This window comes from Adiantum capillus-veneris, chromosome 11 (assembly GCF_014529385.1).
Source record: "Adiantum capillus-veneris isolate H3 chromosome 11, ASM1452938v2, whole genome shotgun sequence".
In the NCBI taxonomy this organism is placed as follows: Eukaryota; Viridiplantae; Streptophyta; class Polypodiopsida; order Polypodiales; family Pteridaceae; genus Adiantum; species Adiantum capillus-veneris.
In genome coordinates, this window is record NC_140941.1 from 23,694,089 (window position 1) to 23,718,116 (window position 24,028).

A 24,028-nucleotide genomic window follows, 5' to 3' on the forward strand; every position below is an offset into this window, starting at 1 on the left:
CCTGTCCCTTTGCCCGTACACCCTCACCCTTTGCCCAGTTACTCAACTGTTGCTCAATAATGGATGCATACAATCGTGCCAGTGTGTGTCCAACCATAATAGTGCGGTAATTTCCAGGCTCTGTAGGATCACCTGCCTTGAATATAGGCACAATAGTAGACAACCTCCAAGTCTCAGGTAATCCCTCACACATGGCACGATTGAACAACACTGCAAGAACCTCCATCAGCATATCCCTAGCATCCCGAGAGAGAGATGAAATGCAATGTTACATTAACGTCTTTGAAAGGCCAAAATGACCTATGAGAACAAAAATTACAAGCTTATCAGATGTGATACAACGGTCTGAGATAAAGCATAAAAGGAAAACATCCTAGATCCTAAAACAATCCCCTTGGAAAGGTAACGAAGCCGGTAGGCAAGGAGGATACAATCTCATGTTACAAATTGTTGAATGGGGGTATGGCAATGAGGAGGCCACACTAAAAGGGGGGCCAAAAACGATGAGTCATCCCATGAACACTCGCATAGGCCATTGTTGCATGGCATTTATCTCCTCCATGGTGAGGTCTCATCTGGTCTTTAACGATGATACCCTGTAGCCTCATGTGTGCATGCCACCTATGTATAGATCTCAAAGGCCTTGTGAAATAATTTATTATTGTCTTCAAAAGGCCAAAATGACCTATGAGATCAATCCGGTACAAACTAGTGAATCTAATACCATGTCTGAGTACCAAAAAGAGATACTAAAATGAATCTAGAAGTGCTACTAGTTGGAACTATGTGGAGTATGTGAAATAATTTATTATTGTCTTCAAAAGGCCAAAATGACCTATGAGATCAATCCGGTACAAACTAGTGAATCTAATACCATGTCTGAGTACCAAAAAGAGATACTAAAATGAATCTAGAAGTGCTACTAGTTGGAACTATGTGGAGTATGTGTAATCACGAATACAATGGGTGATGAATCCATCCTCATCTGTACTCTCGAAGATAGTGTGGCTCAAATTCTCTATTCTAGTCTCCGTCGATGTTGTGAAGCTCCTCTCCTCAGCCGTGTATATATGTTGGTGCACAATGTATCTTGTAGTACATTGTGCACCAACATATATAATGCATCTCCTTCTCTAGCTCTGTATGGCATAAGCGGCATATCTTGCCAGCAAGGTAGTTCGCGTCCATTGGACGAGACGTTTAGTCCAGTCCCGTATGGTCTCGTCCCGTCCGGTTGTCTAGTCCGTTCCGTCCGACCAAAACAATCATGGTGACTGCCAACTAGCAGTTTGACTATTTGTCTTTGGACTTTTTGCACACATTTAGCCTAGGATACCTTTGTGACATTACCTCAAGAGTCAATGCTCATTGCCCACCCCCTCCCTCACATTGTACTCTCTCTCTCTCTCTCTCTCTCTCTCTCTCTCTCTCTCTCTCTCTCTCTCTCTCTCAGTCAGGAATCCAATGCGTGAGAGAAGCAAGGACTCAAGGAAAATGGGCAGTTTACAGAGGAGGAAAAGCTATTATCAGAGATTTCAAGACCACACCTCCCTTGTCAAAGACATGGACTTGACGCATGCACACATCTAATCACATTATGCACATGGTGATTCTATCATTTGTAATATCTAACTCTCATGAGTCATTAGAGCCTTCAAGTTAGTTGGCACATGCACCTTTCTTTTTTTATAATACCCAAAGTGGATTATAATCAAAGATGTATCTGATTTATCCTATAGGCCAGCTTTGGCCTCGACAAGGACGTTAATAGAACTTTCTTTCTTTCTCTCCCTTTCTCTCCCTCCATTATGCATAATGCTCCTCCTGTGTCCCTCCTTTCTTCTAGCTCAAGATTCAAGGGCCTCAAGGCCCTAACTCTGTAGAAGCATACCCTCTTTTCTCCTCTTCTTCATGAACTCATAGCTCTTAAGCTTCTCCTCAAGCTCTCTCATAAGGCATTTCTCTCAAGCTCTCCATTTCCTCCCTCATAGCTCTCAAGACTTTTCCAAGTGTACATCTCCCAAGCTCTACAATTGCACGCTTGTTTTTTTTGAACGTACATAACGTCATCGTGTGACAAAATATTTTAAAGTTCGATGAATACCGCACGTCTTCATACGTGGACAAAACGTACGTGACCGTACGGGACCACCTAGCTTGCCAGCTATTGATATCCTTGCGACTCTACCAGTCTCAATCGCAAGCTGGTGTGAAGATGTTCGTATCTGACCAACGGCACACCGTAACCCATGAGATAGATGTGCATCCATCTAGCTGGGTTGAAACACAAACCCATCCCCTGTGAGTTGGAGAAGAGGCTTTCTATAGAAAGCCATCTTTGTGCCCAACTCCTATGTTAACTCTATCTATGTCCTCTTGGTGTCCAACTAGGTTAGGTCATGGCGAATGAGTCTAGCAGTCTCCACCCATTGTTGTACGCATTTTGGGCACCCCTTTTTTGTAAATTTGTACATATGGGTATGATTCTAGATGTCAAAAGGGGTATGGGGTTTCTTTTTGTGGGCTTTTAAACTTGCTTTAGCAAGCACATGTACATACAATGCAAGTCGTTTGACTAGCGCCAGCTGTCGAGTTACTATAAGTGTCCGTTAGTGAGTTTTTTAACTATGACTTATATATAACTAAAACTCATGTAAAACATAAAAAAAGTTCAGCAAATATCAAAATTTTGTAGGTCTTGGGTCGTTGTTCCTCCTCCATGCTTTTTGATGCAATTCTTTGCCCTCAACTAGCCTTGCTATTTGTTGTCGTGCTAGGGTAGGTTTCTGTTTGTGGTGTGTATACGCTTCAAAATTGTGGGTTCGAAGAATCATTTGGTGAAGGGGGAAGCTATTTTCCTCACGTGCATTGGTCGGTTTGTGCTATAATTCTATGCCAGGGCAGCTGCTTCCTAGTTTCCATGGTCGTCTTTTGGGTGGGCATGTGCTTGTAAATCTCAAGGGATCACTTATTTTTGAGTTCTAGTGTTGGGATTTCTTTTGGTGTTGAATTTGTGTCCTGAGGGCTAGTGGGAGACATTGCTATAGAGGTGCCCCTTGCTCTTGTTTTCCCAACGGTGTTTTTTTCCCAACCACTGAGGAGTTGCTTCAAGTGACCTTCAATTTATAGCTTTTGATTGTCGTGATGGCAAAGTTTCGTGAAGATGCTAATGACTTAACTTCTCTTGTTTTGTTACCAATAAAGAAGATCCAATGCTTATGCTAAAGATTTTGTTCCTTTGCATGCAAGTACATGGTATGATGAGTATGAGTCTTGGTTGAAAGCATCTCAACCTTCACGAGTGATGACTTATCATGAGATCAAGAAGGTTTTCCTTGACAGGTTTAGGAAGGTAGAGGATTCAACGGATGTGGGCACTCCATTGAAGGACTTGTACAGGGTGATGATTAGAGTGTAGATGTCATTGTGAAGCAATTCAACGATTTGTGGAAACTCCTCTTATGCTTAAGAAGTGCATGTTTATGAAAAATTTGAGGGCTAATTTGAAATTAAATGTTAAGCTTAAAAGGTCAAAGATTTTTGAGGATATAATGAAGGATGCAAAGCATAAGGAATGGAAGCTAGAGAGATTGAGAGAGCTTGAATTGCAAGGTGATGTGGAGCCAAAGATTTCTCTATGCATTGATGTAGGTACAAAGAGTGCCTCTAGTGTAATATTATATCATGATGGTTCTCTTGAAAAAAAGCATCATGTACTACAGAGAAAGACGCTAAGAACAATGCTCTCATTATGCCATCCTTGCTATTTGTGCGAATAAACGGTGTTCATGCATGCAAAAGATGATGGTTTGATATCAGAGACATGAGTCCTACGTGCTTAACCTATATGTTGATAAAAGCAGATCCCTACAATTATCATATGCAAGAGGCTTATGCTCAGCTGATAACCAATCTAATTGACCCTTAACGCAGGTTGTGCAAATGGGTTCACAAGGTTTCTGGACACCATCCCCTAGGACTGTCTATGGCTTTAGAGTGGCTTTAGCATGTCCACATGGCATTTAGAGCTAATGTGCATGTGACAGTTTGCTTTGTAGGCAGCAGTTCTGCATAGCCAATTCCTCTATCAATACCTATTTATCTAGTTTACATGTTTAGCTTTGCAACTTTAGTTGATTATCCTGATGACAATTACATTTTTCAGGAAACCACAATGCGCTTGCTCTTTTTTTCTTGTGGGCTCCTGTTGTCCTGGTGCGTAAATATCTTGTTATAAGTACCAGTATCTGTGATGCACTGTAGAAACATCTTTCAATATGCAACACATAATCTTTCATTGTTGTTCCTGTCAAATCACAACTTGCAGATATACCTTCTGGATATTCAAATTTGGTACACCGTAATTGCAGCAATCGTGGGAGGAATTATTGGTGCCAAAGACCGACTAGGAGAGGTATGGTGCCCTTTCTTAATCTCACCTATTGTTTTTGATTCTGTTCTAAACAGCATGACAATGAAATGCTAGTTGTAATATCCACCACTACGTCAATGATTTTCCTTTTACAAAGCACTCGAGCTTCTAAACTCTATGAACATTTACAAGACACAATTTCAGCATTAGTAGACTATTTGTAGTGATCCAATGTCAAAGCAATGCATTTGGTTTTAGCAGACTACAGTGACAAGCCTTACTGTAGAGCATTAGAGCTTCAACATTCAATGGTAGGAGAACCTCTGACTGTTGTCAACTGTTGATGTTTTCTGGTGCTTCTAGATACGACTGCTAGATATGCTTCAAACTCGTTTTACATCATTTCCAGAAGCCTATGTCAAGAAATTGACACACCCAAGGTAGTACCAGCTTTTGTTTGTTCTTTTATGCACTTGCATAAATAATTAATGAGAATCTTTGTTTTAAGCAAGTCTTTTTTCTTTCAGGATGGAATCAAAACCTGAACAGGTATATAAAGCCACACATTTTAACACATCGTGACTCTATTTCTATGAAGGAATGTGTATAAAATAGCACATTGTACTTCTCATTTTTAAAGCACGTATATATAACAATAACCTCTGAAAACTTTCAAAGACCTTATGTAAGCTACTTGAATTCACTTGGGGGTCTCCATGTTCTTCCAGTTGGAAGAAGGAAAGAGGATGAAACTTAATCAAATCAACAAAAAGAAAAATTGGCCTATTAGATAGAACAAATATGTATACTCCCCCAGAGAAACGAAGTCTGTGGCATGAGAAATCCAAAGGCCACATACAATCAAACGCCCCTTAGACCACAGCTTGCATCTCTCAGAGGTTCCATTTACAACTAAACGCTCCCTAGACTGCAACCTTCGTCTCTAAGAGGTGTAGCAAGACTAAGTGTCTCTTGCTCTCTATTGTGGGTGCTCCTCAGTGCAATATGCTTGAAACCTCATTCCAACAGAACAAAAACACTATAGAACAATGGAACAAAACAAACTCAAAAGACATAACAGCAGACTCAAAATCCAATGGAACTCGACTAACTCATGGAACTAGTACAAACTCTGGCTGGCAGCACACTTAGCTCCAGGCCCAGGACTCATGTAAGAAACTTGGACACCCCAAGTCTAGATTCTCGCGACACAATAGAGATTCAAAATACTCCACAATTCAAGAGTTGACACGGCCCGGCGTAGTTCCGTTCCAAGAGAGATTGGCCACAAAGACTGGCGCCCCTTTCGGTATTTCTTTTTATATTAATCTTTGAGCAAAGTACAACTCCCACGGGTGCTTGCTCTCAGACTCTGTGTCCAGATGCTGAGAAGTGAGACCCCCTTGGGTTTATTTATTCTTACAAGGGATGCCAAAAGCAAAGCCCCAAAAGCATGTAAACTCAAAAGCAACTTGACCCACCGGCTGCAAATAAAAGCCGGCAGTGCCAAAAGCGGAATTTCCGTATGCTGCTGCCACGTCATGCAGTCAGCGTGTTTACGACCATTCGTACAGCCTACCACATCAGCAGCGTGAATCGCAGGCATCCGTATAGCAGCCACATCAGTAGTTCTTTACACTTTTTTTTTAAGGCTAGGTGTCCCTTTGGCCCCTCGATAGTTGTCCTAAGTTGGAACCAACTTAATAGTTAGTCATGCCACGTCATCAGTTTGTGACATACCCCCCTCTTGAAAGAATTGTAATCGCCCTCGATTACGCCTGAAAAACAAACAGAGGCCATTAACCATTTCAACAAACACTGACTCTTATGTACCGATGCACTAGACATGACACATCTAGCACTTGTACAAAGACGACAGTCACATCACTGCACATGACATCAGAGGACATCACATAACAAATCAATCACAAAAAAATTCATTCCAAATCTCAGACCATGACTGCTAGCAACGTATTTAGTAACCGCATCTAGATCCATCCCGGATCTCATTGATGCTAGATTAACTAATCCTTATTGCAATCATGTCTATAGAGAATTATGAGACCGAAATGTTGGAGTCATTTCGTCTTTCAGTTCCTGCACTCAAACAAGTCAGATAAGAGAGTACAAATCATTCATGTTCAATTTCGGGAGTTCCATTTCATAGTCATATAGCAGAATATTGTTAGCCCATCAGTATCCCTGAAAAGGAGCGGAGTGACTCCCCTCTTGTGCAATTCCTCGGCACCAGATTGAACCCTGCTGATTTGCGAGATCTCTCGGAGTAGACGTAGCTAAACCAAATGCTTCAAGGCAAAGTTCCAAAATCTGAGGAGTATCTGCTAGGTCCTCCTCCATCCACTTCGCATCTAATGTCAGATAGTTCTTGAATTTAACTAACCGCCGAATCACTTTATCCTTCACTTTTTTTTCCTTGTGTGCCAAAATGTGTTCAGGAACGAGTATCGCCTCGCTCTCTTCCACTTTGGGTTGCTCATCAGACTCCCCATCAACTAGCACCTCACCTTTAAGAGGTTTCAAGAGACTCATATGGAATGCATTGTGAATCTTCCAAGTATCGGGCAGCTTGAGTTGAAAGGAGACATCATTTATCTTTTCTTTAATCTAGAAAGGGCCATAATACCTCATGCTAAGCTTTGGAAAAAGCCGCTCCTTTCCCTTCCGTTTCCTTAGGCGTGCCTTCTCAAAACGTAAGAGCACCCATGTGTCTTCCTTTAATTTCAACTCTCGTCGATGTCGATATGCTGCCTTCTTATGTCATACTTGAGACTTCTCTAAAGCCTCGCGGACCTTGGCAAAAGCAGTGTCCAAGTTTCTCTTGTACTGGTCAGCTTCAAAAATCTTGTCTTTAGTGCTGAGAAAGGGTGGAACCTTCTGAGCACCTTCAATTATCTCAAATGGCGCCTTCCCCGTCGAAGAGTGAACCGTGTTATTGTAAGCAAATTCCACCAAAGGCGAAAAAAATTCCCATTGAGTCTTCTCATCAGAGATATAAGACTTCAATAAATCCAAAACAACTGAATTTGCGATCTCAGATTGCCCATCTGTCTGCGGGTGGAATAATGACGAGAACTGCAACCGTGTGCCAATGTTCTCCCAAATAGCTCTCCAAAACAAACTCGTGAATCGAGGATCTCTATTGGAGACTATTGTCTGAGGCATTGTAGCGCGGATAGTGTGTCTTTCTCTCTACAGTGGGTGCTCCTCAGTGCAATGTACATACAATCTCACTCAAACAGACTGAAACAAGAAACAATAGACAACAACTGAGCTCACAGCGACACAACAACAGCAGACTACAACAAATGACTCAACTATCTCAAAGAACTGATACAGACTTTGGCATGGCAGCACACTCAGCTCCAGCCCAGGACTCTCAGGTACAAATGGGGTGTCGAGGCTCAAATGTGCAGGGATGGTGAAGCAGTGTTCTGTGCATAGACTCTCCCTCCAAACGACGACGTTGGACCATATATCTAGAAGATGATCGTGTGACCCAACGGCTATTACTCACATGTACCTCCCTAAAGAGCCACCAACGGCTCATAAATGTCAGCCATCTAAGTCTATCTCCAAATTGAGTGGTGGTGGTGACCTGGCCACAATGTCCAATAGACCACCGTCCGTATCCCTGCCACGTGTCACTGTCCAGCCCAGAGAGTCCGTCCAGTGTGAAGCAGGTCAGACCAACTGTACTAACTATGTCTTGCGAAAGTGACACTGTAGCCGGCTACAGGTTGCCCGCCACAAGACTGCTCACCGTCCGGGTAAGAGGAAATACTGAAAAAACATGAAAGAATGCCCCATCTGTACGTCCTTTCGTGAAGCAGGTATGAGGCCCAACCCTGACCTTACATGCCTCAAAAGTGGGGTTAAAAACATTGCACTGCTTACAAACGCCTTAAGCCTTCGAATAGGCGGGAACCCAGTATGATTGCATAGTCCAAGAAATCCCAATTGGCAAAACAGAATGAGGCTCCACCACAAAGAGATATGCTCGGTTAGGATCCAGCGCATCTTTATCTTCGATAACCATAGTGAGAGGAAAAGGACATGGTCCATGCTTGTAGATAACCTTGCACACTTTCTTCACAACACTGAGGGCGAGGGGTAGGTAGGGTTATGTAGGGGGCGAGGCCTAGGTAGGGGGAGGCGAGGGGGAAAAGGGTAGGGGCGAGGCCTAGGTAGGTAGGGGTGGGTAGGGGCGAGGGCTAGGTACGGGGTGGGTAGGGACGAGGGTAAGAGAAGGGGTGGGTAGGGGCGAGGGGGAAAAGGGTAGGGGCGAGTTGGGAGAGGTGGGGAAGGGCGAAGGGTAAGTAGGGGGACGAGGGAGAGAGGGGGGAACAAGGACAGAGGACAGAGCGAACTATTATGAGCAAAATGCAGGTTGAGGACAGAGCCAACTATTCTGAGCAAGACAACTATCAGGAGCAGGGAATTCATTAAGCAGGACCTACTCTGTGAAGGGATTTGGCTAGACACAGAAGAGAGCTTCGTTCTGGTTGGAGAAGCAAACACCAATACGGTTGATGTTTGAAGGCGAGTGAACTCTTGTAGACGGGATTTCTTTGCACTTCTATGGTTCTTCATAGTCTCACCAAATCCAAAGGCTTCCACCAAGGGCGCATCAGGAGCCTTCAACCTTTGAGCTGGCTCAAGTGGTTCATTAGGTTTAGTTAGTGTGGAAACATTGGAAGAGGGTGTAACTTCAGGCAACGAGTGAATAGAGACTCCATAACAAGGCATAGATTTGGTAGCATCCAACCACTCCAATAGATCTTCGTCTGACCCTTCAGGTGTAGTAGGTTGTTCTTGTTCAGGGTTGGTTTCCATTGACAAAGAAACTTGTTGCACCACGGTATCCATACCTCCTTCTAAGAGAATTGGTTGCATTGGGGAGCCAGAAGTATGTATCCACATTGCATCGTTTCCCCAACCATGAAGTGCTTTAGTGTGTCGCAACCATGATCTTCCAATGAGCAAGGGAAATCCGCCCTCAACCTGAGGAATACGAACCACAACAAAATCCAAGTTAAAAGTAAAGTCTTGTACCTGCAGAGGCACATTGTCCACTATGCCCACTGGGTAGACTGTTCGTTGGTCGGCCAATGTGACTGTGAAGGGAGCAGGGCGAGTAGGCTGTAGACCTAGAGCTAACATAGTGAACTCGGACATCAGGTTGATGCCAGATCCACCATCCACTATCACTTCCGAGAATTGCCGACCCAAAACGGACACCGTCAGGCGAGGGCTTCTATAATCAGTGAGTAGAGCAGCGGGATTGGATATCATATAGGACTCTGACGATCGAACTGGGAGGTGCCCGCCACTAGAACCTGCTCCAGGGTAAAGTGACTGAATATTTGCAAGGGTGTCGCTTCTGAAACTCGCATCTAGCCTCTACATGTCATAGAGGGACTTGTTGGAAAGTGTTCTTCAAGACTGTCTCTGCTGTAAGCTTTTCTTGTTCTACCAGTGGTTTCTCTAGTACCTTGATCTTCTGTAGATCTGAAACTGCTTCCAAGAAAGCTTCATCAATATCGGAGAGCAAAGATTTGGTTTCCTTCATGGCACTGGGGGATGGCTTGTTAACAGCTGAAGGCAGGGTATCCACTGGGGTGAGAACGTGTGGGGGAGTTGAACTTGCTGGAATGCTAAGACCGAGAGCGGCTCTCTGGGCCCGGGTGAGGACGCTCGATGGCTCCTCTATCAACTGCGGCCGCTTATTTTGAGGGGTAACCACGTGGGTAGAAGGGGGCGGTTGAGAAACGGTGCTAATTGCTATCAAATTGAGCTTGGGAAAGGCAAACTCATTCTGGCTTTGACTTGGGTTCGAAGACGTGGATGCACGAATTTTAGGGCAATCCTTACTATAGTGATCCTTCGTTTCGGGGCAATGATGGCAGGGGGTATTTGCTTTGGTAATGCCCATATTCCCCACATCTGTAGCACGAGTCGACGGGCGAGGTGGTCCTTGCTCCTGGTGCATGGAGTTGGAGGTGGAGGCATAGAAGTTTTGAGGGGATGAGGGAGCATGGTTATGATAAAAACTCTGAGACGGAAAAGTACTTTGCATACCTTGCATAGGAGGGGCTGCCAGTAAAGGTGGCATATGGTGTGGGTGGCCGCATGGAGAAACCATGTTGGATGCAGGTGCTGGCCCTTGTTGAAGATTAGGACCAAGACTTTGTTGTATTTGTCGCAATCCTTTGAGGTAGTAGCAGTCCTTGTCCTCATGTCCAGACTTCTCACAAAAGTGGCAGTAAACTCGAAGGGGGCATTCCTGTGGAGGGTGCCCTGGAGAGCAGCATGAGCTACACCAAACCATAGCCTTAGTCTCTTGCTGAAACTTGAGCTCTTCTAGTTCGCGCTTGATCTGTTCCAATGCCTCGTGATGTGGAGGCTTCTCTTTTCTAAGAGAGAAGGATTTCTCTTCTTGGAGAGCGTGTTGTAGTTTTAGGGCTTCAAGTTCTCTGCGCAAGGAAGTCAATGGATCAGCAGGACTACTCTTTGGAAACACAGAGGGAGTCTCTATGTGAGGGGAGTTGTTGAACAGCTTCCTAGCCCCCTCTATCCTAGTAGCAGCTGCGATGAACTCCTCCAAAGTGGCGTCGGGTCGGAGACTCTCTCGAAGTTTTTGCTGAGAAGTTTTGGGAAGCGCCTTCTCTACCCACTTCTTAACCATAAATTCACCGGGTTGCTGGGGAAGCTTGGCAAAGAGAGACTTGGTTTTAGTCATAAGCTCTGCAAAAGTCTCCTCTGGCTGGAGCACCATATTGGCCAACTCATCCAAAACCTTCTCCCAGTAGTCACCTGGCCTAAATGCTGCACAAAACTGTTGTCTTAAGGCTGCCGAAGTTGCAAAATGGTTCTCTGCAAACTGGCTGTACCATTTGTCTGCTAAGCCATCCAAGGTGGATGGAAAGAGTACCAAATAAGCATCTTCCCTGTTAAGACCTCGACCCCTACAGAGAGATACAAACCTCCTTGCATGGTCGTCAACATCTTTTGAAGAGAGTCCTTTGAAGGTAGGGAACTTGATGTTTACCTTGGCCAAAACGCTAGCCAACGCCTCCATGGCCCTTGTTGAGCCTGTTGCTCAATAGCCTGCTGTAGCAGAATAGGAGAGAGCTTTACTGGAGAAGGTGATTTGGAAGATGTGGAAGCGGATGGAGGAATGGGTGATGTCGTATGTGGAGGTATGGGTGATGAGGTTGATGGACTTCTACTAGGTACCAAGGGTCGTCTTCTGTTGTAGTACTTCAGAGGGCTCAGTAGTGCGCTTTGACGCTTGACTGACCGCCTTGTATGTCATGCAGTGACCACCAATCCAACCAAGCTTTGGGCAAGAAAACCTTGAACTGGTTGAAGATTGGTCTAGACTCTACTAGACCAGGCAAGTTACTAGACCAGGCTGGACCAGTGACGAGGAGGACTAGACCAGGGTCGAGGAGAACTAGACCAAGGACGAGGACTGGTTGGACCAGGGCGAGAGATGACTAGGGGGAGGGCGGACTAGACCAGTTGGACCAGGCGAGAGGAGAACAGTGCAAGGCAAGGCAGGCGAAGCTAGATAGACCCAACTAGCTTCAAGATTTGTACCTCACAGAGTGAGATTTCAGTTGAGGTCCCACCGTGATCGCCAAAATGAGAGCACCTGTAGCGCGGATAGTGTGTCGTGCTCTCTACAATGGGTGCTCCTCAGTGCGATGTGCGTGACAATCTCACTCAAACAGACTGAAACAAGAAACAATAGACAACAATTGAGCTCACAGTGACACAACAGCTGCAGACTACAACAATTGACTCGACTATCTCAAAGAATTGATACAGACTCTGGCGTGGCAGCACACTTAGCTCCAGCCCAAGACTCTCAGGTACAAATGGGGTGTCGAGGCTCAAATGTGCAGGGATGGTGAAGCAGTGCTCTGTGCATAGACTCTCCCTCCAAACGACGACACTGGACCATATATCTAGAAGATGATTCTGTGACCCAACCGCTACTACCCACATGTATCTCCCTAGAGAGCCACCAACGGCTCATAAATGTCATCCATCTAAGTCTATCTCCAAACTGAGTGGTGGTGGTGACCTGGCCACGATGTCCAATAGACCACCGTCCGTATCCCTGCCACGTGTCACTGCCCAGCCCAGAGAGTCCGTCCAGTGTGAATTAGGTCTGACCAACTGTACTAACTGTGTCCTGTGAAAGTGACACTGTAGCCTGCTACAGGCATGCTATGTAATCAAAATATATGTGAAATGAACAGTCTCGCTAAATGGTTCGGCTTGACAGTTTTTTTCATTGGAATGAAGTGAGCTTGCTTGCTAAATCTGTCAATGACAATCCAAATGCCATCGTGCCCACTGCGTGTCTTCGAGAGATCAAAGATAAAATCCATTGCAATACTTTCCGAGGGGCAGGTGGGAATGGGTAAAGGTTGTAGTAATCCTTGTGCCTTATGCCTATCAAACTTGACCTTCTGGCATACTAAACAACTGTGAACAAAGTCGTCCACATCTTTCTTGAGTCTCGGTCAAAAGAAATAACGCTCCACCCCCTTCAAGGTGGTGTCGATGCCGCGATGACCCATAAATGGTGGACAGTGGCACTCTATCAAAACCTTTTCCCTCAAAGGCTGTGTAACAGACAACATTTTTTTCTTCATCAAGTAGCCATCCGTATGGAATATCCTAGCACTATCTCCCCATTTTGTATCCGAGTAAAAACATCGGTAAAATCTGGATCGGTGCATATTGGTCAACCATATCCTCGAAGCTTCTATGATGGATCGCGGAAATAGCCAAGACGAGGGGCTTCCGAGACAATGCATCTGCCACTAAGTTTTTATGTCCCTGAACATGGACAGTCTGAAAGTGAAAGATGTTAGCCCACCACATTTGCTTTTCCAAAAGCTGCTTTTGTGACAAGTAGCGTAGACTGTGATGATCAGTAAAGACCATGAAATCGGCTCTAGGTAGATAATGTCGCCACTGCGTAAGAGCATGGATCACTGCCAACAGCTCTCTCTCATAAATCTATGCTACCAATTCTGGCCTTGAAAACATTCTGCTTTCATAAGAAATCACATGGCCTTCTTGCATCAAGACCGCTCCCAGACTACGACCACAAGCATCACAACAAACTTCGAATGGCTTTTGCAAGTCTGGCAAAGCCAACATTGGTCCTATAGTCAATTTTTTCTTAAGTGTCTGGAAAGCAGTCACCTCTAGCGAACCTCACGAGAAAGGGACTTCTTTCTGAGTCAATAAGTGCAAAGGCGAAGCTATCTTTGCAAACTTCCGAATGAACCGCTTGTAGTAAGAACAGAAGCCCAAAAAGCTTCAAATTTCATGAACATTCTTCAAGTCAAGCCAATCCTGGATAGTCTCAATTTTGGTCGGGTTCATCTGTACTCCTACTGTTGAGACGATGTGTCCCAAGAAATGTATCTCCGGCAAGGAAAACTCGCTCTTTTTTGCATTAATAACCAATATGTAATCATGCAATGCGTGAAAGACCTGTAGCAGATGGTGTCGGTGCTCTGCTTCATTCTTGGAGAAAACTACAATATCATCAAAGAAAGTACCCACAAAAGGTCAATGCTCTCGGAAAATCCTATCCATCATTCACTTGCTTTTCACACAAGCATGGGACCAGCACAGTGGACTATGTCATGGCACAGCTGAGCTTCATCCCCTACATTTAGGATTTCAGTAGGACCCAAACCAGTGGGTGTAGCAGTGGATCATGCTCTCTCGACACTTTCCGTCTCCTTTCAGTGCAGTACAACCTAGGTGTCAGGAGGGAGGACACATACCCACTATTGCAGAAAAAAAATTAGAGGATGCAGTTGCTATGTTTGAATCCTGGAAATCAAAAATGGAAGAACGCATGAATGAAAAGGATGCATTGATCAAAGCACTTAAGGGAGACCTTGTAACTTGCAAAAATACCCCCGCAAAGGAGGCAGAAAATCAACCTTCAATGATCAAGGAGCTCGAAAGAATTAAGGGGCAGGTGAAAACTCTACAAGAAAAGGAAGAGCAAAAGGCACGAACAACCTCTTCGTGGGCGGAGCACCTAGTCAAAACACAAAAGAAGGTTGATAAAGCTGAAAAGTGGATCGAGGACACAAAGAAAGGAAAAGATAAGATGCCTAAAGCCACACCGACATCGACTATCATGAATATGACGATTGAAGAGTAAAAGAGAAAGACTAGAGCCCTTCATGTGCGTGTTATAGGTCTCAAAGACAGTGGAAAAGCAGAAGAAGAAGTGCAAGAGCTCTTGAAGCGCATGGGTATTTTTAAACCCACACACACAGGTGCTTGAAGAGTTGGCAAGAAGAGAAGTAATGAGAACGAAAGGCCCAAGGAAAGAGCACTCATTATACGTTTCCCTACACTAGAAACTAGGGAGGAATTCCTGAAGAAGAGACCAACACTCAAGCAAACTGGGATATTCTTGGGTGATGACCTCAGTCTAACACAGGTAGTACACATGCAAGAACCTCATCCCCCTCTGTTCAGGATCTATCGTTCAGTCGCTGTGTTGTTTGCTCTATTGTTCCTTGTTTTCTGCGTTGTCATTCTATTGGAGTGAGATGTCACACACATTGCATTGAGCAGCACCCACTGTAGTGAGCAATACACATTATCTCCGCTACAATGAGGAGTGCAGAGAGACCAAAGCCCGACTTCAGAGGGAGGTACTTCTAGGAGACATTACTCACAGGCAGTCACGGGTTGCTTCTCGGCGTTTGGTACGAGGGACGAAGAGGGCGTTTCTAGCTCGGCTAGAGCAGGATTTATATCAGTTGTTTCTCAGCTAGGATTCATGCCATAGTTACTAGGAACGGGAAATCGGAACGGGGAACAGGGAATGGCAACACACATGAAATGCCATTCCCTGTTTCGGATACTCATGCTTGAAACACGGAACGGGGATTCGGAACGGGAAATTGGGATGGGAACGGGGAACAGGGACCTGAAAATGGCCATTCCTTGTTACTATGATTCATGCGAGGCATGGCGACTCTCCCATGAGCACTTTCCCTCACCAGTCATCACTTGTACGGAGGTATGGGTTCAGTATGCATCATCTCTCTACACAGTCTTGGGGCCGCCACCTCTTCCAGATATGCCAGAGCCATGCCCACACACGTGCTTTCTTTACCGCCGAGATAGTAAAGAAAGCCATTGACAAGATGAAGACTAGGAGAGCATATGATCACGATGGCTTGGTAGCAAATCATTTATACATGCCAAAGATTTGCTTGCAAAGCTTCTAGCAGTGATGTTCAACCGTACCATGTGCGAGGGCCTACCTGATACTTGGAGTTTGTCCACGATTGTACCCATCTTCAAGGCAGGGGACCCTATGGAGCCTGGGAACTACCACACTATCATGATTGGATACACATTGGCACGGTTGTACGCATCCATCCTTGAGCAGCAGTTGAGTAGATGGGCAAAGAGAGAGGGTGTATGAGCAGTAGGACAGGCAGGTTTCAGGAGAGGTTTCTCTACTCTTGATCATATTCTGACACCAGAGCCATTATTGAGGAGGGGAGATCACATGGGAGACGGCTTTATTGTTGCTTTGTGGACTTCCGCAAAGCCTTCGATACATTGCCCAGAGCTAGTTTGATGCGCAGACTGCAAGAGCTGGGAGTTCCAAAAGAGTTGATTTGGGGGATCATGGCTCTATACAAGTCAATAGTGGCGCATGTACACACTCCAGGGGGGATTTCTGATTTGGTGCACTCCACTATTGGGGTGAAACAGGGCTACCCGCTCTCTCCTACACTTTTTGACATGTATGTGGATGAGGTTTCTGACTACATTGAGAGTGATGGTGATAGAGGAGCACAGTTGGCAGGGACATGGATCCCACTATTGTTATATGCTGATAATAGTATGCTGATTTCCGACTCCCCGGAGGGGATGCATCGTCATTTAGATGCTTTGTACACAATTGCCCACGATAGTGGATTGTCTGTTAACCTTGGGAAAACCATGGTTATGGTGTTCAGAGAGGGCTTTGGACCGTTGGCTAGCGTCATGAGATATCAGGATCAGAGATGCCTAGGGTTGTTTTTGCTAGAGCTGCGCAGACACAGGGAGAGTCTCTTGAGAAGACCAAGTAGTGGGAGACATTCACAGATTGAGATCACTGACTTCTTTAGAGTAGGGACTTAGCAGCCAGATGAGCATGCTTCACAACATACTTCAGAGCCCACTTCTACGAGAGGTATATTAGTGGACAGAGCCACTGAGCTCAGGAGACTTAGACGCCTATGTCTACGGGGGCGACCACGACATTGAAAGAGGCTCCATCAGAGAATTAGGAGTATTCTAGCACGACATAGGAGACGCCCATTACAACTATTTACAGAGGTGGATATTGATGAAGCTCTTCAGCGACCGATGCAATACTTTCTCGGACAACGCCCAATGCCGGGCATCCTCTGGCATGGATGATGATGAGATGATGAAAATGATGATTTTTAGTCTGAGTTTTTAGTCTTTTAGTAAAACTAGTCTTTTAGGTTTATTCTTTCACTTTACTTCATTTTATTGTATACAGACATTGGATTAGATCCACAAGGATTGTATCAGTTCGGTTTCATAGGTCATTTTGGCCTTTTGAAGACATTAAATATAACATCTCATTTCATTTCATTTCTCTCTCTCAATCAGCCACAGCCTAGTGCACTTACAACTCTTTCTCCCACGCTGGATACCTGCCCACACGACAGCCCGCAAACAATGTGTAGCGCGGATAATGTGTCGTGCTCTCTACAGTGGGTGGTCCTCAGTGCAATGTGCGTGACAATCTCACTCAAATAGGCTAAAAACAGGAAACAATAGACACACCCTAGCTCACAGAGACACAACAGTAGCAGTAGAGTAGACCACAACAAGTGACTCGACTATCTCAAAGCACCGATACAGACTCTGGCGTGGCAGCACACTCAGCTCCAACCCAGGCAGGACTCACAGGTACAATGGGATGTCGAGGCTCAGATGTGCAGGGATGGTGAAGACGTGCTCTATGTATAGACTCACTGCTCTCGATGACGATGTTGGACCAAAGGTGAAGAAGACGATCCCGATGACCAACCGCTACTACTCATATGTAACACCATAAAGGGCCACCAACGGCTCATAAATGTCATCCATGTGGTGACCTGGCCACGATGTCCACTAGACCACCGTCGGTATCCTGCCACTGCCACGTGTCACTCCCAGCTTAGAGGGTCCGTCCAATGTGAAACAGCCTAGACCAACTGTACTAACTATGTCCTGTGAAAGTGACATTGTAGCCTGCCTACAGGTTGCCCGCCACAAGACCGCTCACCGTCCCGTTAAGAGGAATACTGAAAAAACTGTGAAAGAAAACATTAGGTACTGCATCTGTACATCTTTCTTGAAGCAGGTTCTAGGCCCAAAAGTGGAGTTTAAACACACTGCACTGCTTACAAACGTTTACAGCTTTGAATAGGCGGGACTCCGTATGATTGCATAATCCAAGAATCCCAATTGGCAAAAAATGATGCTCTACAGCAAAGAGATAAGCTCAGATACCAGCGCATCTTTATCTGCCCTAACTATAGTGATAGGAAAATGATCTGGTCCATGCTTGCAGTTGCAGATGAACCTTGCCACACTTTTTGCAACAACACTCTTCTCGAAAGGAGGGATGACCATAAGCCCGAGTAACACCGCAAATAGGGTTAAGCTATAGGGTTAAGCTCCCTCATGATGGCAGAACAGAAAGGCCTTCTCAGCAGCAACAGGATGGCAACCATCGAGCCATCTGGGGGAAAACTTGCGGGATGGGGGAAAAACATGCTGAGGCTTAGAGGGGTGGGGAGGCATAGATAGGGGGCTGGTTAGGGTCAAGTGGAAGGGAGGGGGTGGATAGGGGCGAGGGGGGGCTGGGTAGGGGCGAGAGGGTGATCAAGTAGCTCAGCAGCACTCCACCTGAGCTTTGGGTCTCTCTGTAGAACTTTGCTTAGAAAATCACAACATCCTGCCGAAACACCCTCTGGCAAGGGAGGATTTTCGGATGAGTATCCAATCTTGAAGAAAGCTGCAGCTACATGAGACATAGCCGACGATGAATTATGTTAGCACACTCCCCATGGAGGTCTGCCCTGCAGCATTTCAACAACTGTGCATCCAAGCGACCACACATCGGACGCACATCCCTGTTCCTCTCCTCTTACAACCTCCGGTGCCATCCAGAGCGGTGTACCCTTAAATTCATGTGTAGAGCACATGCTGATAGCTTCTTTGCTGCTCCAAAGTCCGCTATCTTCACACCACATGATCCAACTAGGATGTTCTGTCCCTTGATATCGCAGTGCACAATCTGTTGCTCATGCAAATAGGCAAGGCCCTCGACAATTGCACGCATATAGCATTGCACGCGCTTTTCATCCAAGCACCCGCCTGATTTCTTGATAAGTTCTGCTTTGTTGCCCCCATCCATGTACTCTAGGAAAAGGTTGCGGGTGCATGTGGTGCTCTCCGAGGTGAAATCTGCCCCCAAAAAGCTTACAATTCGTGGTGAATGCAGGTTTTGGAGTATGGTGAGCTCAGTTTCGAGCGCACATTGCTCTGTTGCAGAGCCCACGCTCTGGATCGACTTTAGTGCAAAAAATTCTCCATTATCGAGATTGATGGCAAGCGAGACCTTGCCGAATGAGCCAGAGCCAAGAGGTGCGCGTCGCAGCCAATGTGTGATGGGAGGGGCCACGGAAAGAGAAGGGAAGAAAAACCGAAGTGCAGACAGAGAGAGTGAGAAGGGAAGAGGGCATGTGAGGGCAGAATCTATGTGAAGCAACACACATAGGAAGGGGGGAGAGAGAGAGAGAGAGAGAGAGAGAGAGAGAGAGAGAGAGAGAGAGAAATGAAATGAAATGAAATGTTATATTAACGTCTTCAAAATGCCAAAATGACCTATGAGACCAATCAGTTACAAAATAGTGAATCTAATACCATGTCTGGGTACAAAAGAACTAGAAAAGAACTAGAAGTGGAACAAAATACTACTACTACTACTACAATCTAAAACTACGTGGGTGTAGCAGCTGATACAATAGGTACCCGGTAAACTGGATGTAACAGTGTGTGAAACAAAGATGGAAGAAATGGTGAGGATCCATCCTCATCTGCACTCTGGATGTCGAGAGAGTATGGCTCGAATCTTCTGTTGTAGTCTCCGTCGATGCTGTGTAGCTCCTCTCCTCAGTCGCGGTCGTCTGTATCTTTGTAGCTCCAATGCTCGGTCGATGAGAGTGCCAGTAGTGGTCGAAAGAGTGTGGGACGAGCTCTGCAGTGGTGGCTGCTCCCAATTGAGAGAGCCCAATTGAAGACGAACACACAGAAACGAAGGGAGCTCGGAAATGAGAGAACCCACTTACAGAAAAACACACACACAGATGCTCGCAAATGGTGTGTACATGCAGGAGAAGGAAAGGGGGAGAGGAGGGTTGTGCAAGGGGGGTTGGTTATAAAGGGGAGGGGCGAGGGGGCTGGTTAGGGGCGAGGGGAAGTGAGGGGGTGGGCAAGGGAGGGTAGGTGTGAGTGGAAGGTGAGGGGGAGGGTAGGGGCGAGAGGAAGTGAGGGGGTGGGTAGGGGCGAGGGGGAGTGGGAGACTGGTTAGGGGCGAGAGGGAGTGAGGGGGTGGGTAGGGGTGAGGGTGAGCTGGGGTGGGTAGGGACGAGAGGGGGTGGGTAGGGGGAGGGCGAGGGGGTGAGGGTAGGGCGAGGGTGAGGGGGTGAGAGGTGAGGGTAGGGCGAAGGCGAGAGGGGGAAGAAAGGGTGAGGAACTAGGGGCGAGGGGGCAAGGGGGAGGGTAGGGCAAGGAGGTGAGGGGGAGGGTAGGGCGAGGGCGAGGGGGAGAGGGGGGAGGGTGGGTGAGGGACTAGGGCGAGGGGGAGGGACTTAGGGCGAGGGCGAGGGTAGTGAGGGGGACTAGGCGAGGGGTAGGGCGAGGGCGAGGGGGAGAGGGGGGAGGGAGTGTGAGGGACTAGGGCGAGGGGGAGAGGGGCACGTGTAGCGCGGATAATGTGTCATGCTCTCTACAGTGGGTGGTCCTCAGTGCAATGTGCGTGACAATCTCACTCAAACAGGCTGAAAACAAGAAACAATAGACACACCCTAGCTTACAGAGACACAACAGCAGCAGTAGAGTAGACCACAACAAGTGATTGGACTATCTCAAAGCATCGATACAGACTCTGGCGTGGCAGCCACGCACACTCAGCTCCAGCCCAGGCAGGACTCACAGGTACAATGGGATGTCGAGGCTCAGATGTGCAGGGATGGTGAAGACGTGCTCTGTGTATAGACTCACTGCTCTCGACGACGATGCTGGACCAAAGGTGAAGAAGATGATCCCGATGACCAACCGCTACTACTCATATGTAACACCATAAAGGGCCACCAACGGCTCATAAATGTCAGCCATGTGGTGACCTGGCCACGATGTCCACTAGACCACCGTCGGTACCCTGTCACTCCCAGCTCAGAGGGTCCGTCCAGTGTGAAACAGCCTAGACCAACTGTACTAACTGTGTCGTGTGAAAGTGACTGTAGCCTGCTACACAATGATTTCTTATGTTTTGCCTATGTCTACACCTGCAACCCGTACGATTCTCAGCCATTGACCCTTTGATTTTACCCTAAGCACAGGGCCTATTAGAGACTAGCAACAAGGGAAAAGGGAAAGATGGCCTTCTACAGAGATGGTCGGGTGCTGATTGTAGAGCGATGCTCTATATTTTGGTGTGAGACCTATGGGATCATTTTGAAGATGGCAGTCTAGAATTGTAATGGATCTTATCGGCTGGATGTGGAGGATAACTATTAGGACAGGGACATTATCTTCTTCTCAAAGACTTATGAGGCCCTAGACAGATGATGCCACATGTGATGGGATATAGATGGGAGACAGCTTGCTGGACTGACATGAGATCTGAGCATGGGAGCATAGGATCGAGGGGACTAGCAGTATTATTCGGAGAGGAGCTACTACTACTTCTGCACATTGTACGAAGAGATGATCATGCTATGATTTTTATACACTGCTATATGTTACTTTTTCCCCCGTACATCAGTCTATGATGGGCCTAGAGGGCAGTCACCTTTTTCTGTCCTAGACGATGACCTATGGGAGTTTTCCAAGGATGATGACATGATCCTCGTAGGGGACTTCAATGCCCGGACGGGCAATGCTCAAATAGTCTTTTATGACATTCTAGAGGAGATGCTCAGAGAGCTGAATGTAGTATATTTGGTGCTTGACACACATTCACAGGACAAAGATCAAACAGAGCTGTTGGTTTCACATGCTTTCCACATAGGCATGGGGCCAGCGCAATGGACAATCTCATGGCACAGCCGAGCTTCATCACTTCGATTCAGGATTTCACAGTAGGATCGAGACTAGTGGATGTAGCAATGGATCATTCTCTCTTGACACTTTACGTCTTCTTTCAGTACAGTACAGCCCAGGTGTCAAGAAGGACACATACCCGCTATACATATACACGAGAGAGTGACTCTCTTTATACATAGGAGATCTATAGTCGTCTATGTACAGCAGCCCAGGCCAGGACTCTCAATGGAGGAGATCGCCACTTTACTGACTAAGACATTGCATGATGCAGCAACAGAGGCATACCCACACACTCAGCCTAATCAGAGACGCAGTTCTCGGAGCATGCCTCAGTGGTATGACGAGGAATGTAGAGAGATGAGAGCACAGCTTCAAGGGGATCTTCTCCTAGGGGTCATCAATCGCAGACAAACTCATAAGCCTCCTGGAGCCTTGTGCGACGAAAGAAGCGAGTGTTCCTAGCTCAGATGGAGCGAGACTTATACGGGTTGTTCTTGACTAGAGACTCAAGAGAGGCATGGCGTTTCTCTCATGAGCACTCCCCTCCCCCAGTGATGTGTGGGGTCAGTATGCAACATCCTTATATATGGTCCCGGAATAGACACCCCTTCCAGATCCTTCCCAATCTACGAGTACCTTCTTTACCAAGGTACTTTACCATAGAGATGGTAAAAAACGGCCATTGACAGGATGAGGACCAAGAGAGAAAATGATCATGATGGTCTAGTAGCAGAGCACTTTGTACACGCTAGAGATATGCTCGCAAATGTAGCAGGCTACAGTGTCACTTTCACAGGACACATGGTTAGTACAGTTTGTTTGGTCTGGTTCACATTGGACAAACTCTATGGGCTGGGCAGTGACACGTGGTAGGGATACGGACGGTAGTCTGGTGGACATTGTGGCCAGGTCACCGCCACTCAATTTGGGGATAGACTTAGATAGCTGACATTTATTAGCCGTTGGTGACTCTCTATGGTGGGACATATGTGTAGTAGCTATTGGGTCATGATTAGCATCTTCTTCATACATGGTCCAGCGTCGTCGTCTAGGGTAGCGAGTCTATACACACAGCATGTCTGCACCGTCCCTGCACAGCTGAGCCTCGACACCCCCATTGTACCCGTGAGTCCTGGGCTGGAGCTGAGTGTGCTGCCACGCCAAAATCTGTATTGGTTCTCTGAGATAGTCGAGTCCATATGTTCTGGTCTGCTATTGTGTCTCTGTGTTGATTAGCTGTTATCTATTGTTTCTTGTGTTTTCATTTTGTTTTGAGTGAGATGTCACGCACATTGCACTGAGGAGCACCCACTGTAGAGAGCACGACACACTATCCGCGCTACAGGTGCTCTCATTTTTGGCATGCCCGTGGGACCTCAACTGAAGTCTCACTCTCTGTTGAGGTACAAATCAAGGAACTAGTTGTTTTTTACCTAGCTTCGCCTACTTTGCCTTGCACTGTGCAGCCTGTTGGTCAGGTCCTCTCTCGCCCTGGTCCAACCAGCTCTCATCCTGGTCTAGGCCTTCCTCGTCCTTGGTCTAGTCCTTCCTTGTCCTTGGTCTAGTCCTTCCTCATCCCTGGTCCAGCCTGGTGGTCTAGTCACTTGCCTGGTCTAGTAGAGTCTAGACCTGTGTTCAGCCACTTAAAGGTCTTCTTGCCCAAAGCTTGGTTGGGTTTGTGGCCACTGCATGACACATACAAGGTGATCATTAGAGCGTCAAAGCGCACTACTGAGTCCTCTGAAGTACTACAACAGAAGACGACCCTTGGTACCTAGTAGAAGTCCACCAACCCCATCACCCATACCTCCATAAACGGCATCACCCATTCCTCCATCCGGTCCACATCTTCCAGGTCACCTTCCGCAGTAAAGCTCTCTCCTATTTTGTTGCAGCAGGCTATTGAGCAACGGGCTCCTGAGCAAGAGGCCATGGAGGTGTTGACCATTGTTTTGGCCAAGGTAAATATCAAGTTTCCTACTTTCAAGGGACTCTCCTCAGAAGATGCACACGACCATGCAAGGAGGTTTGTATCTCTCTGTAGAGGTCGTGGTCTTAATAGAGAAGATGCTTATTTGGTGCTGTTTCCATCAACATTGGATGGCTTAGCAGACAAGTGGTACAGTCAGTTTGCAGAGTTTTGCAACTTGGGAGCAGCTTTACCACAACAGTTTTATGCGGCATTCAGGCCAAGTGACTACCAGGAAAAGGTTTTGGGTG

The 24,028-nt window shown here is 46.4% G+C and overlaps 1 protein-coding gene and 1 pseudogene across 4 annotated transcripts in view; one reads left to right on the top strand and one right to left on the bottom strand.

Annotated features, from left to right (window-relative positions):
- Nucleotides 1-24,028, top strand: part of LOC147446999 (callose synthase 10-like) — a 315,061-nt gene that overhangs the window by 217,200 nt on the left and 73,833 nt on the right. For all 4 annotated transcript variants that reach the window (XR_015189580.1, XM_086522908.1, XM_086522907.1 and 1 more), the window contains 4 exons: nucleotides 4,166-4,215; nucleotides 4,328-4,414; nucleotides 4,736-4,812; nucleotides 4,900-4,921. Coding sequence is in view for 3 of the 4 variants with exons in the window: in XM_086522908.1 (XP_086379034.1) it covers nucleotides 4,166-4,215; nucleotides 4,328-4,414; nucleotides 4,736-4,812; nucleotides 4,900-4,921 (236 nt within the window). In the remaining variant the exon portion in view is untranslated. The remainder of the gene's footprint in view (nucleotides 1-4,165; nucleotides 4,216-4,327; nucleotides 4,415-4,735; nucleotides 4,813-4,899; nucleotides 4,922-24,028) is intronic.
- Nucleotides 18,301-19,601, bottom strand: LOC147447000 (mitogen-activated protein kinase kinase kinase 17-like; annotated as a pseudogene).